General features: G+C 52.0%; 1 protein-coding gene across 2 annotated transcripts; it reads right to left on the bottom strand.

Annotated features, from left to right (window-relative positions):
- Positions 1 to 2,879: 2,879 nt before the first annotated feature.
- Positions 2,880 to 13,363, bottom strand: FDXR (ferredoxin reductase). 2 transcript variants are annotated; one of them, XM_074224622.1, is made up of 12 exons: positions 13,165 to 13,361; positions 12,452 to 12,549; positions 8,355 to 8,450; positions 7,964 to 8,086; positions 7,590 to 7,703; positions 6,946 to 7,047; positions 6,498 to 6,605; positions 6,251 to 6,335; positions 5,737 to 5,934; positions 5,329 to 5,502; positions 3,970 to 4,140; positions 2,880 to 3,472 (listed from the first exon to the last, which is right to left on the bottom strand). In XM_074224622.1, exons 1-12 carry the CDS (start codon positions 13,310 to 13,312, stop codon positions 3,342 to 3,344), a joined length of 1,548 nt encoding a protein of 515 aa, XP_074080723.1. In that variant the 5' UTR covers positions 13,313 to 13,361; the 3' UTR covers positions 2,880 to 3,341. The 2 variants fall into 2 exon arrangements, with proteins under 2 accessions (XP_074080723.1, XP_074080724.1); XM_074224623.1 differs by lacking the exons at positions 2,880 to 3,472; positions 3,970 to 4,140 and having other exon boundaries at positions 5,335 to 5,500; positions 5,634 to 5,934; positions 13,165 to 13,363.
- Positions 13,364 to 13,922: the final 559 nt, after the last annotated feature.

Raw genomic sequence — 13,922 nt, 5'->3', positions numbered from 1 at the left:
ATTTTTCCCAGATTAGCCAATCTCAGGACTTCCCCCACTCTTTCTCCAGCAGGTAGCCCTCTCTTCCCATCATAAGGTCATAGAATTTAAAACCTAGCCCCCCCCCCCCCCCAACTGAGACCTTGGGTGATTATTTAAATGCCCAGTCTGGATCCAGCCTAGGAAAGATCCAGTATTAATGCAGCCGGACACTTTCCCCTCCCCGCACCTTTGTTGCCTCCTCAGTTATTTTCCCCACATTTTATAGACGTCCTAGAAGTGAATCTAGAGCTGGGCTGTGGGGAGGGGTAGCAGGAGGGAATTCCAGATAAAATGGGCAGAACCCAACAGTATTGCCCACTTGCTCCCCCTCCCCCAAGGTGCTTTCGCCCCGAAAGTTCCTTTGGGCTGAGCACCACCCCCGATGAAACAACCAGATGTTTCATAGCCATTTCCCGGAAAGCGGGTATCCTTGCCTTCTCCCCTTCTTCATTCCAATCCAGATGTTCGGGAACCTTCTGTCTTGAGGGAGTGGTCTTTGCTCTTAGGGGATAGCTCTTCCACACATCTCCCCTCTCTGCTACCCCCAGTCGCCCTTGTCTTTCCCCTCTTCCTCCCTGGCAGGGATCTTTGACACTCGGGCTGTGAAGTTGGGGGTATTTTTAGGCCAGTGATAAATAATTCATAGGGAGCGAGACATCAGGTTGCTCCCACCCCTCCACCCCCACGGGAGGAAGGGGCGTAAGGGAGGAGGGCCACAGCCGGCCCGCGGCTCAAGGACACCGGCGAAGCTGCGGAGGCTTGGAGCCCCTCCTGGCGGTCAGGCGGGGACGGCCAAGCTCCGGCGTCAGCGCTACCTGCGGACTCGACCCCCTCCCCGGGAGCGCGCGCGAAGACGGACACACACACACACACACACACACAGACACACGGACACACAGACACACGGACACACAAACACTCAGACACACAGACACAGACACGCGCGCGCACACACACACACACACTCACACCCACTCTCTCCAGTTCGCGCTCACTTCCAGCGCGGTCGCCCCTACAGACAGGAGTCCCCACTGTGTCACAGACGCACGCCCCCCCCCCCGGCCCCCCGGCCCCCCGGCCCCCCCCCGCCCCCCGGCCCCCCGGCCCCCCGGCCCCGGCCCCCGGCCCCCGGCCCCCGCCCCCCATGAGCTGCTTTAGGAAGGAGCGCGGCTCCTGCCAGCCCCAGCGCCCTTTTACCGGCTCCGGCCCTCCCGGGGCTGGGTGACAGAGCCCAGGAGCCCGGGGCTGGGACGAGTTGCCCCTGGGCCCCGGGGCGCCAAGTAAGAGGAGGGCGGGGGCCGCGGGCCCGGGGCCCCGTCCCGCCCGCCCTTCGTGACCACCAGGAGGGGGGGGTCCTGGGCGGAGGGGGGGGGTCCTGGGCGGAGGGCGGGGGTCCGCTCGGGGAAGACTCGGAGCGGCCCGGGGCCGCCCTTAGCGCCCGGACACTGCGAGGCGGCGGCGGAGCCGCAGCCCGGACTCCGTAGCTCCGACGCCCCGGCCCCTGGGGCCCTCGGCTCCCGCGCCGCCGGCCAGCTCGGGGCCCCGCGCCGCTCTCTTTTCCGCCCTCCGGCCCCTGAGGCCGCCCCCCGCCCCGGAGCCCCCCAGCGCGTGGAGGGCCGAGAGGAGGGCGGACGGCGAGCCGGCGGGGACGAGGGCGGCTCGGGCGGCGGGCCGGGAGAGCCTTCCTGGGCGGGGACAGGCGCATCGGGGCCCCGGCGCTCCAGCCCCGCAGCCGGCTCCCCGCGCCCCGCGCCCCGCGCCCCGCAACAGTTGGCCGGGGTGGGAGGGCGGCAGAGGCCAGGGAGGCAGCGGACCCCGGGCCGGGCCGGGCAGGGCGGGAGGCTCGGGAAGCCGGCCCCGCCGCTCCGGGCCCCGCCGGCGCCCTTGCCGCGTCCCCGGGGCCCCGGGCTGGGGCGGCCCCCGGAGCTGGTCGGGCGCTCGCTCCCCTTCCCCTGGGCGGGCGCGGGGCGGGACCTGGGCGCTCCGGACCCGTCGGCCGCTCTCCTCCCCGCCTCTCCGCCACCCTTGGTCCGGCCCCGGCCGGGTCCCGGGACCCACGGCCCGCAGGCGCCCGCCGCCGCGGGGCACTCACCCGGGAGAAGGGCGCTCGTCCGCCCGCCCGCCGCCCGCCGTCCGCCTCCTCTGGGAAGCCCGCCGCTCCCGCGCTCCTCCGTGGCCGGCTCCGGGGGGGCCCCCGCGGCGGTCAGCGGGGAGCCGGGCGCCCCGGGCCGGGCCCTCCCCGGGGCTGCATGCCGCCGCCGCCGCGCCCTCCCGCCCGGCCGGCCCTCGGGGCGCACAGCCGCCCCGCGCCCCGCTTCTCGCGGAGCTCCGGCCTCTTCGGCCCGCTCCGCCTCTGCTCAGCCCGCTCCGCGCTCCGGACCTCCGCCGCGTCCTTGCAGCACACCCCGCCCCGGCCGCGGAGCGCCCCCTCCCACTCGGAGGCGCCGGGGAGCCCGCGGAGGCGCGAGCAGGGCCGGCGGCCCAGCCGGAGGGGGGTGTCCCGGCCGGCCGGCCCCCGGGCGCGGGGGGGGGGGGCGCGCCCCCAGTCCGGGGCCAGCAGCCCGCGGCCCGAGCTGCGGGAGACCCTCTGACCGCACTGAGCACGGCTCCCCGTCACTCACACGCTCCGCGCCCCCTCCCGAAGGGGCCCCGCCGTCAAAGAAGCCGTCTGTTCGGAGGCCGGGCAAAAGCTGCGAGCGGCCAAAAATTTCAGGGAGAAGGGGCCCGGGGGGGTCTCCACGCCAAATGGGGCTGAGGGTTCTGGGGGCGACACGGCGCAGCGCCATCTCGTGGCCACGCGGGTCAAGGGCTGTTGAGAGGGCAAGGCCGGGCCGAACTCAAAGAGGGCAACTCGCTCACACAGTTCCTTGGTTCTCCTTTTATTCCGGTTCTTTACGTGTACCTTGGTTCCTGACACCCGGGCCCACCGAGGCACGTCGGTGGCGGCAGCGGGGATTCCGGCTCTGGTTTGGGGCACAGGTGGAAGCCTCCTGGGGATGCTGATCACCTTGGACCCGCCCCTCCCCCCAACACAAAGCGATGATCCAAATGCCGCAGGCTCGAAGGTACCAGCTACAGACAAACACCCCAGGAAGGGGGGCTGAGAATTCACTGAAAAGGGCAGGGGAGGCAGCGGCCTATGCCAGGGACCCCTGGGAAGGGAGGGGGCACAGAGCTCAAGGGCAAACTGTCCTTTGTTCCTCCTTGCCCCTTCTCTGGGCCAGCCCTGGGCCAGCCGTGTTCCTGGATCACTCCCATCCCTGAATCTGGCTCTGCCACATATTGGGTCAGACTTTGGGACCCTGGCCAGAGCTAAAGACTCAATGTCTCATTATTTGTAGCATCTGTTGCGGATCCACCAGTTTTTCCCGGGGCTTCCCAGCTGCCTGGCCTTGAGCCACCTCTTCTGCATCTAACTTCTCCCAGTCCTCAAAGGAGACAGGCTGGATCCCTGGAGCAGGAAAAAGGGGCACAAGCCTCCAGAATTAGCCCACTAACTACTTCCTTTCTACCTTTGCTCCCTCATCCTGATCTGTGAAGGCACTGCCCTCCTTCCTTTCTGCTTTCTCTTCCCCATCCTCCCTCTCCCTCTCCCTCTCCCTCTTATCTAAGGGTTATCCAATCTTGCCATCTGTCTCAGTGGCCTCTTAACTGATCCTTCAGACTTGTCTGTGTAGCTCCAGCATAGTCTATTATATGCTATCATACACATAGAATAAAGAAGTCTGTTTGATTGATTCCCCCTACCCCATTTCAGAACCTCCACCAACCTCAAAAGAGCAAAGGACTTCCAAAAAAAAGTGACTAGGCTTCTCATATCCATTTTTAACTTTCTATAAGCTTTCCTCCAGTCCTTCCCAGCCCATTGGCTCCATGGCCCTTAAATCAATGATCCTACAAATCAGAAGGGGTCCCCATTTCTCCTGCCAGGGCTGTCACCCAACTTACCTCGCTTTTTGAGAAGGGGTTCTATGATGGAGTAACCAAGCTTGGGGCCTAGGGGCAGCACTCCCTCCTCAAGATCTTGGAGAAGGGTCTGGCCAGTGAGAAAGCTGTCATTCATGGTGGTGGCGATGACTCCTGTGGGACCTCGTTTAACCCAGCCACTACAGTACAGACCTAGGGACAGGAAAGAAATGGAACAAGCAAAATTGAGAACATTAGTTTGGCATCTGCCTAACAATCCTCCCTCCTCTATTGCCTTCCATACAGACACAGGGCATCTGTGCCAGCCCAACCACCTCTATAAGTGGTTGGGTGTCACTGAACCTTATCTTATCTTTCCTGCTCTTCCTTGGTACTCTAGTCAAATGATAACGGCCTGGACCTCACACACTCTCCAGCTTCCCACCTTTCGGCCTTTCCTATTTTTGTCTCTGCCCCCTGATGAATTCTAACCCATTCCTTAAAAGATCAAATCAAATGGTCTTTCTTCTATAAAACTTCCCCTGGTCCTCAAAGAAGGTAAGAAACTTTGCCTCAAATGTCTTACCTACTTACTGTTTGTCTCCTATCCCCAAATCTACCCCATGAGGTCAGTCAGATAATCAAGAAGCAATTTATTCATCACCTACTATGTATAGACACTGTGCTAAAGGCTGGGAAGAGAATACAGATACCAGCAGAAAGACAGTCCCAGCCCTAAGACAGCCCCTAAAAAGCTATCTGTCTATCTATTTCACCAGGGTTGTGCACAGAGCCCCTTCTTGATTGTCTGCCTCAGTCTATCTCTGGTATTTCCATCCCTGTCCTGTGGTTCCTCTCTCTTCCTAAATCCAAACTGTCTTTCTTCTTCCTCTTTCTATCCACCCCTTCTCTTCATCTGTGTCTACACACTTTATTTCAGAATGACTTTCCCTAAGAAACAGTTATCCAACTTCTCTCTCCTTCTTCCCTTTGAAAAATAGCTTTTCATAGATATTTGTTTTTATACCACTATATTTTTTTTAGTTTTTTTTTTTTTTGCAAGGCAAATGGGGTTAAGTGGCTTGCCCAAGGCCACACAGCTAGGTAATTACTAAGTGTCTGAGACCAAATTTGAACCCAGGTACTCCTGACTCCAGGGCCATTGCTTTATTCACTGAGCCACCCCATTATTTTTCAAAGGATTCTTCCCCCAACCCCTTGTCAGAAAGTCATCAGAAAGTAACATATAGTTTTTAAAAAGCAAAAAAATGGTTCAGCAAAACTAAATAATCTGTTGAAGAAGTCTGATCTCAGAGTGACCCATACCCATTGTCCCCCATCTCAGGACTTTGCCATATCACTTTCCCCCTCCCACTTTTAAACTATTCTCTTCTCACACACCTGATGTACCCAACACACGACCCTCATTGTTGGGAATAATTCCAAGCTTAGGATCAAAGGGCACAATGGGGTCAATTGGCCGGCTCTTGTAACCCACACTGCTCAGCACCAGTCCACATGGCACATCCTCCACTGCCCCTGTGGGCACTGCTTGGGCATTTTCACCAGAGCCCTACAGGAAATAAGGAGGATACAGCATGACAAGGGTTGAGTGTACATTCAAATAAGATGCCCACAGCACACCCCCACCCCAAGCTACACAACTAGAAGCAATGGAAGAAGCTGAAAGTCATGGTGTTTCCCACCTTATCCTTTCCATTAAGGACTCCCTAGAGGTCTTGGGAAGAGTGAGGAGCTCCTGCAAGTAGAAAGGGAAGGGAAAGCTGGGGGCCAACTCTGTACTTTCCTCTAGTCTCATGACAGCAAGGCGGATCCCAGCAATTCGACCTCCATCTGGAGAGGGCAACATCTCCTGAGGACTGCGTAAGAAGCGAAGGCCCCAGGCTCGAGGGGTCTCAGCTCTCTTATCAGCCTCCTTGACCTCGAGTGGCTTTAGTGCTGTTCGAACCAGAAGCTCCAATAGTCGTTTCTTTGGTCGGGGAGCCGCTGCCAATAACAGTCAATAATTAATAACATCAATGCTCCCTTTCCCTGGGCCACATGCTCAACCTTGTACCAGTCTGGACATGCAATGTCTCCACTGGATTTTCCTTCCTTCAATCCCTGCAGATTCAATGTCCCTTACCTTTGTTTTGTTTTTTTGTTTTAGATTTTTTTTCAAGGCAATGGGGTTAAGTGGCTTGCCCAAGGCCACATGGCTAGGTAATTATTAAGTGTCTGAGGTCAGATTTGAATCCAAGTACTCCAGACTCCAAGGCCTGTGCTCTATCCACTGCACCACCTAGCCGCCCCTGTCCCTTACCTTTGATCAATTCTTCCAGGCCTGAGAAATCTGCAGAATCCAAATGGGGCTGGCTCCCAGGTAAGTTAATCATTTCCCGGAGCTCCTAGAGGCCATTAGGAACATGATTAGGACATGAAAGGTTATGAGGAATATTGGGTATTAAGAAAAGAGAAAAGCCAAAGACTCGGTTCACTGAGACCAGCCCAATCCCATCCTATGGGAAAAAAAAGGAAGCCTATTTATCATTTCCCCAAGTCCTTCTCACCTTGATGGTAAAGGCTACCTGCAAGGGTCCCCTGCGTCCCACAATCCACACCCTTTTCACTTGGCTCTGTTTCAGCACCTTCAGCGATTCTGCAGTGATGTCTGTTTTCTGAAGGATAAGAAGACCCTTGAAAGTTTCTGGCACTGGGCAAGAAGGGTGGGAATCCTCAGCTTCCTCAACCCATAATCTTAAGAGATACAAGTTGGTCAGAAATTGCACCACTTCCCTCTGGTGGTCATAGTCAGTACTGTGCCCCACTCAACTGAACCCAGGGCCCATAAAGGGCCCTCTTCATTCCAGAGGAGCTGGAGACTAACATTGCATAAATTGAAGACTGAAGCCCAGGATGAGTCTAAAGGGAGTGAAGGCAGAGACAAGAGCTCTCTAGGCAGTGTTCCTGCTGCATGTCGTTCATCCCCACAATCCCTGCTCCCCCCAAATTAGTCACCTCTAGGAGCTCTGTTGGGGTCAATAGGATCCGGGCCACATCCAGAGCCACATTCCCTTGTCCCAGAATCAATGCTGTATCACAGTTCAGGTTAGGTGCCAGCTGAAGGAGAAATGATTCAGAAAGGGGAACTTTGATAGGGACAAAGCTGATCCCCTCCTAGACCACCCAGCCATCTCACTCTGAAGAGCCTTTCTCTGGCTGCCATGGCTCCTCCATCCTTTTCTCAGCTCTATGCTCTGATTAAGCTAGTTTACAAAGCATTTGCATATTTCCATCTCTGTGACTCTGCCCCTATCTACCAGAAGATCAATCCCATCCTCACTGCCAATTTAAATATTTCTACTTTAAAATATGCCCTATCCTAAGAGGACTTTCTTATAAATACCTCTTCCCTCAAATCAAGCTCCTTCCCACTATCCATGCTATATCCTGGAAATTCAGTTTTCTTTGTCTTTCTTATGGGTCTAGTTTTCCCTATTAGAGTAGGAGGTTTACCCCCAACCCCCACTTCTCTTTACATATTCCCTTGACAGTATGAACACAGTAGAAGTGATCATTAGCTACATCTGGCCCTTGCCTGAGGATTATATTCCCCCAAAAGTCTGGAGAAACCAGGCATGCCTCTTTTCCCCAACACTCACCTTATGGTTCTCAGGTAACCCGTTGTACCAGCCCACAAAATCCCTGGCAGAGATTACACCCGGCAGCTCCTCACCTGGAATGCCCAGGGTCCGGTGATCCTCTGCCCCATAGCTCTGTTGAAGGAAATATGCCTCAGGTCCTTGAAGGATCCACACTATCCACTGGGAGAGTTAGATCAATTGACAGCCATATCCCTCTCCCCAATTCTACTATTTGAATCACCTACTCACCCTTACTTTCCTTCATACCCACAACTTTTCACCCTACAACCACAAAGAATCTCAAATGCCCAATCTCTCCAAATTTATAACCCCTTCACTCTTATGATCCCCATTCTCCTCAAATTCTCAAGTCACCCATCCCTTCTACTTACCAATACAACAGCATGGTAGGCTTTCTGAAGCTCTGACACGGACACATCCCTGCCCACAGTGACATTGCCTCTGAAGGCACATCGAGTGGAGTGGGCAGTCTGGGTAAACGTGTTGATAACATTCTGCCAGAGGACAGGAGGAGTGAGTGCCATGGGACCAAACCTTCCTTACGCCACCCTCAGTTATATATCATATGGACCCATGGCAGGCTCTAAAGTCAGGAAACCTCTATGAAATTTTTGGCTGCTTCCTCTGGCAAGGTTCTATTAGCACAAGAGGTACCCTGGAGCATTAATTACTACCCAGAAAGAGTCAGTGCCTAATCAGAACTCCTGCCTTGTCTTCATCTTGGCTTGAGTTCTTGGGGATCCCCAACCCTAGGGAACCCACCTTCACCTCCGGATGATCAGGAGCCACTCCAAATCGGACCAAACCAAAGGGTACCAGCTGCTTCTCATAGATGTCCACCTGAACCCGAGGATGGTGCTAAGAAGAGATGGCAGCAGATAAAGTGACTGGGGAACTTTGACCAGAGACTTTCTTCCCCTTCCCCATTAACAGCAGAACTGGAAGTGAGGAGTCACTACATTTGCTTCCTGAGGGAATTCAGTTCAAACCTATCAGAAGATTTCAAAGACCAGGTCTTAAGTTTTAGAAGGGCATTGAGATAAGCTTGCAAAGCACTTTAATACATTATTTCATTTGATCGTACAACAGCTCTAGGAAAACAGATGCTTGCTTTTATTGGGGGGGGGGGGAACTGTAGTTTAGAAAAGTTAAAAGATTTGTCCAGGGTCACACAATTAGGATCTGAGGTGTGATCAGAACCAAGACCTTCACTACACTGAGACTAGTACTCTCCTACAGAAAAGGTGTCTAACTCAAATAGAAATGGGTCCCTGCAGGTTGTATATTGATTTAGAAAACCATAAATTAACATCTATGCAATATATTGAATTTTTGTTTATTTTGTTAAATATTTCCCAATTACATTTTAATCTGGTTCAGGCAGCACTCTGCCCTACTCTGTCCACACTGCCCCTTAAGGCCTATTGGAAGCACTAGGAGCCAGCTATACAAGCTGCAGCAAAGGCAGCAGGACAAACATATCCTCCTAGGCATGTCAGGTTTTTTTTTTTTTAAATCATTGTTTGGGGAATCACAGGGGCTTCCCCAGTGAGCTAGGCAATTGCCCTGTTCCAAAGCACACAGAAGGCTTGGATGATGGCTCAAGCACACAGAGTAGCTGAAATTTTACTCTGAAATGGAGACTCAGTTCTGATGACCCATGTTCTAATTCAAATAAACTCAGATCTAAATAACTGAAGAAATATTTTTTTGTTCATGGGTAGGTAAAGCCAATATAATTTTTAAATGATAATTTTGTCCCTCTGTCATGTACATGATTCATAGCTTTGCTTTTGACATTCCCCCCAGTCAAGAAAGTCTTCCCTGACTTTTTCACTCATCTAGGTCTTAACTATCTTTCAAGGTCCACATTAAGCCCCACTTTCTCTGCACATCCTCCCTGGTCATCCCAGTCCCCCGTAAACTCTCCCTCTTTTCTCTGAATTCCATTAACTCTCTTCACCATTCATCTGACAATATATTCTACACTGATCCATTATTATCTTTTTTTCAAGTTCCTACAGAAAGTCAAAATATAAAAGAATTTTAATTTTTCATTTAAAACATGTCTTTCCTATTAGACTAAACTCTTAAGGCTGAGTTTGTATATTCTTTCTTCCTTACTGTACTTGAGCATGTGGTATTCATATTCTTTTTTTTGTTTGTTTTTGCAAGGCAATGGGGTTAGGTGACTTGCCCAAGATCACACAGCTAGGTAATTATTAAGTATATGAGGCTACAATTGAACTCAGGTCCTCCTGAGTCCAGGACTCCAGCTCTATCCACTTTGATACCTAGCTGCCCCTCTCATATTCTTTTTGTTTTGTTTTGTTTTAGGTTTTTACAAGGCAAATGGGGTTAAGTAGCTTGCCCAAGGCCACACAGTTAGGCAATTATTAATCATCTGAGGCTGATTTGAACTCAGGTACTCCTGACTTCAGGGCCAGTGCTTTATCCACTGTGCCACCTAGCCGCCCCTCTCATATTCTTTTAATTACTTAACTGATTACTTCATCTTTACATATCCTGCCTGTCTGATTAGATTCTAAGCTCCTTGAGGACAGGGATGCTTGTTAGACAGCACTTAACACTATGCTTTAAAAAATAGGTATGAAATAAATATTTATTCATGATTCCCTAAACCCCTCTCCATTTCCCTAGAGTATGATTTTCTCCTTCAAAGTAATGTTCGTAAGGGTTCTGTGAAACAAAATCCATACTTGAACAAGGGGGGCAGTTAGTGTGTGACTGACTCAAACCTAATTCCCTAAACTTTGGTATTTTTCTTGTGGTTTTTTTCAATATTTGCCCCTTCTGATACAGTCAAGACTCACCTATTCACATAAGGGAATGCTGATAATGACTGTAGAAAATAGAAAAATTCACAGTTATGGTAAAAATACTAATCCCAGTTATTTATATGAGCTACTTGACTTTTGTTTAATTGTAATTCTTAGGCATATCATTATGGTTTTGGTTTACATTTTGATAAGTTTATATGAATAAAATAATAAACTCTATATGTGCTAAAAATATCTGAATCAAAGTGTAGCCCATAATTCACTTTCTCCAAGTCTGATCAACCCTTGGCTGACATTCTGGGTCTTCTCAGCACTCACATATTTGCCCTCACTATTAATTTTCCTTTTTTCCTGTGTTGTTTGGCAAGTGTTCCTGAGATATATGTATTTATTCCCCTATTTCTCCCAATACACTTTAAGCTCCTTAAGGTTAGTGACCATGTTGGCTGTCTCATCCATAGGTCCTCAGAGCACAGGATGAGCTTCTTTCTGGACACCTTAATTAAGCTATATTGAACTCTTCCTTACTGAATCCACTTTTCACTTCCCTCCCTCCCCCCATCGGGAGTTGGCCCTGAGACTCAAGGGGAACAAGCAGCCTTGGGACTCTGCCCACCAAGGCCAATGAGTTCAGCATGAAGAGCCAGCCTTCGCCTACAAAGATGAATCAGCAACCTTGATGGACTTGCTTGTTCCATCAGTGCAACAATGAGGGACAATTTTGGGCTGTCTGCAATGGAGAATACCATCTGTATGCAGATAAAGAGCCGTGGAGGTTTGAACAAAGTTCAAGGACTAGTCCCTTTAATTTAGGGAAAAAAAACCCAGATATCTTATTGTCTGATCTTGTTATCTCTTATACTTTTTTATTTCTTCCTTAAAGATATGCTTTCTCTCTCATCACACTCAATTTGATCAATGGAAATAAATTAAAGACTGACAGATTGCTTTCCATGGGTGGGGGAAGCAAGATTGGGGGAAAATTGTAAAACTCAAATAAAATCTTTAATAAAAAAAATTTAAAAAATAATGCTTGAAAAGTTGAAGCCAGATTGATGCCGTCCTTAAGTGTCACACCAAGGAGTTTATATTTTATGCCAGAAGCAATCATAAACCATTTAAGTTTGTTGAGCCCTAGCATGACTTGATCATACCTGTACAATAAGGGTATTATTTTATCCATCTGTATAGGGGACAAATTGTAATAATCTGCTACACTTTCCTTGATATCAAAGATTAAATTATATTAAATGTGAAAAAAAAGATGAGAGACAAACATACTGAGGAGGGGGGGAGTGGATGAGTCTCCAAGCAGCAAGGTCTTAGTAGAAAGAGCACTGGCCTGGAAGTCAGGAGACCTGGGTTCTAGTCTCAGCTCTAGTACCAATCCAACTTTGTGACCTGGAGTCACTCCTTCACTTCTCTGGGTTCCTTTATAAAATGAAGGGGTTAAATGAGATGGTCTTTGTGGTTTCTTAAAGTTTCAACAGTCTCTGGTCCTCAGTTCAGGGACTGATGAAAGGACAGAGAAGCAGGCCTGGGATGAAGGTAATTAGGGGTAGTTTTGAGATAAAGGGGTGGAGATAGAGAAGGCTTGGAATAAGGAATTGATTATAGAATGGGGATGGTTGAAGAGAAAAGATAATAGGCTAAAATTAAGGAAACTTCCTCCTCTTCACACAGGCCAGCACTAGGAGATAGGTGGGACTATCCTACCATATCATCATTGGTCAGGCCAGATGCCTGCTCAGAGGCCCCTGGGGCAATCTGTGATGCCCCAAGATGGGCAGAGAAGGTGGGGGGTGTTATGGTAGAGGAATCCACAGAAACAGGATTATTAAGCCCTGGAAGAGTCCTGAGAGCTCATTCTATGGCAACACTGCTTTTTTACACATGAGAAGCCTGAAGCTGGGAGAGGAAAAGTGTCCTTTATTTTCCAGAATCTGAGAAATCTGTTAAAGTACCTTCCATGAAGAGGATGCTACAGAGGTTCTCTGTCTCTGATCCCTTGAAGGACCTGAGCCAAGGGAAGAGGACAGACGAGGAAGAGTCACATACCTTCAGCAGGTGTTGGGCAGTATAGAAACCAGCTGGGCCACTGCCTACCACACAGACGTGAGGGGCCAGCTCCAGGGTGGAGAGCAGCTGTCGGAAGCCTGAGTGGGGGGAGTCAGTGAGGTCAGGCACGGTTCAGCTCATGCCAAGGATATTCCCCCCAATGCATAAATACACTTCAGCACCAGTTTCCTAGAGATGCCAAAGTTCTCCTCCTTCTCTCCTTATACTCTGTCCTGTCATCTTTCCTGTCCCCGCCTGCCCTCAGTTCTGACCTCAAAGCCACATAGGGAGAAGCTTTTCACCTCCCCTCCATCATTTGTTCATTCCTTTCCCCCTCTGTTTCTCTCTTTCTGTCTCTCCCTCACACACACGGACGCACGTTGCACCCCTCGTTTCCATTAACGCGCACACTCACAGACACGCACTCACACACACACACAGACACACATACTCACACACACTGACACACAGACACACACACAGACACTAACACAAAGACAGACAGACACACACACACACACACTGACACACACACACCCCGGCGCACCCTCTCTAAGGCTGGAGTCCCAGACCGTCACGTGTCATGTCCCCGTCCCCCTCCACAGGCCCCCGGGAGCGCCCCCCGCCCCCGCCCCGTCTCCACAGGGCCCGAGCCCAGGGTCGGGCCGGCCCGGCGGTGCCCCGCGCCGCTCGCCGGGGCTCAGTTTCCTCACCTGTAGATGAGGGGGAGGGGCCTCCCCGCTCCCCTCGCCCCCACGCCGGAGCCCACCCCGGAGCGGAGGGGCGGGCGGCCCCGGGCCGCAGCTGCGTTGGCGAAGGCCGCGCCGCCCAGCGCCAGCAGCCCCAGCCCCGGGGAGCCATGGCGAGCCGCGAGGGCCGGCACCTGCGGGCAGGAGAGCAGCCCCGGGCGCCTCCGGAGCCCCGCCCCCGCCCGCGGGGCCCCGCCTCCTTCTGGCCCCGCCCTCAACCCCCCCCACAGACACACAGACACACACACACACACACACACACACACACACACACACACACACACACACACACACACACACACACACACACACACACACACACACACACACACACACACACACACACACCCCAGCTTCCGGGAGAAAAAAGTAAAGTGTGTACAGAGGCCCGCCTCAATGCTCCTTGGAGCCAATCACCACAAGCAAAGGGAAGAGGGAAAGTAGAACTTCCCTTCATTTTTTATCTGCGCCTCTAAGACGGCTCGGAACTTAGATCTCAGCCAATGAAAAGAGAGCGTTCTGATTTGCCCCGCCTCTTCCCCGACGGCGTGAGGATTGGGCAAAGGTGAAGACGTTCCCCGACTTCTTTCTCTGTGATTGGTCCTGAAGGTTAGACTGATTTCAGTTCCAGCCAATCCTAAAAAGGGCGCTTGATCTCTCTGACTATAGACTTTCTGGTCTCCAGATCCTTTCCCTTTGCTTTCTAAGGCCGAGGCATGCGC

Source organism: Macrotis lagotis, chromosome 2 (genome assembly GCF_037893015.1).
Source record: "Macrotis lagotis isolate mMagLag1 chromosome 2, bilby.v1.9.chrom.fasta, whole genome shotgun sequence".
Classification (NCBI taxonomy): domain Eukaryota; kingdom Metazoa; phylum Chordata; class Mammalia; order Peramelemorphia; family Peramelidae; genus Macrotis; species Macrotis lagotis.
This window is presented reverse-complemented; position numbering and strand designations above follow the sequence as displayed.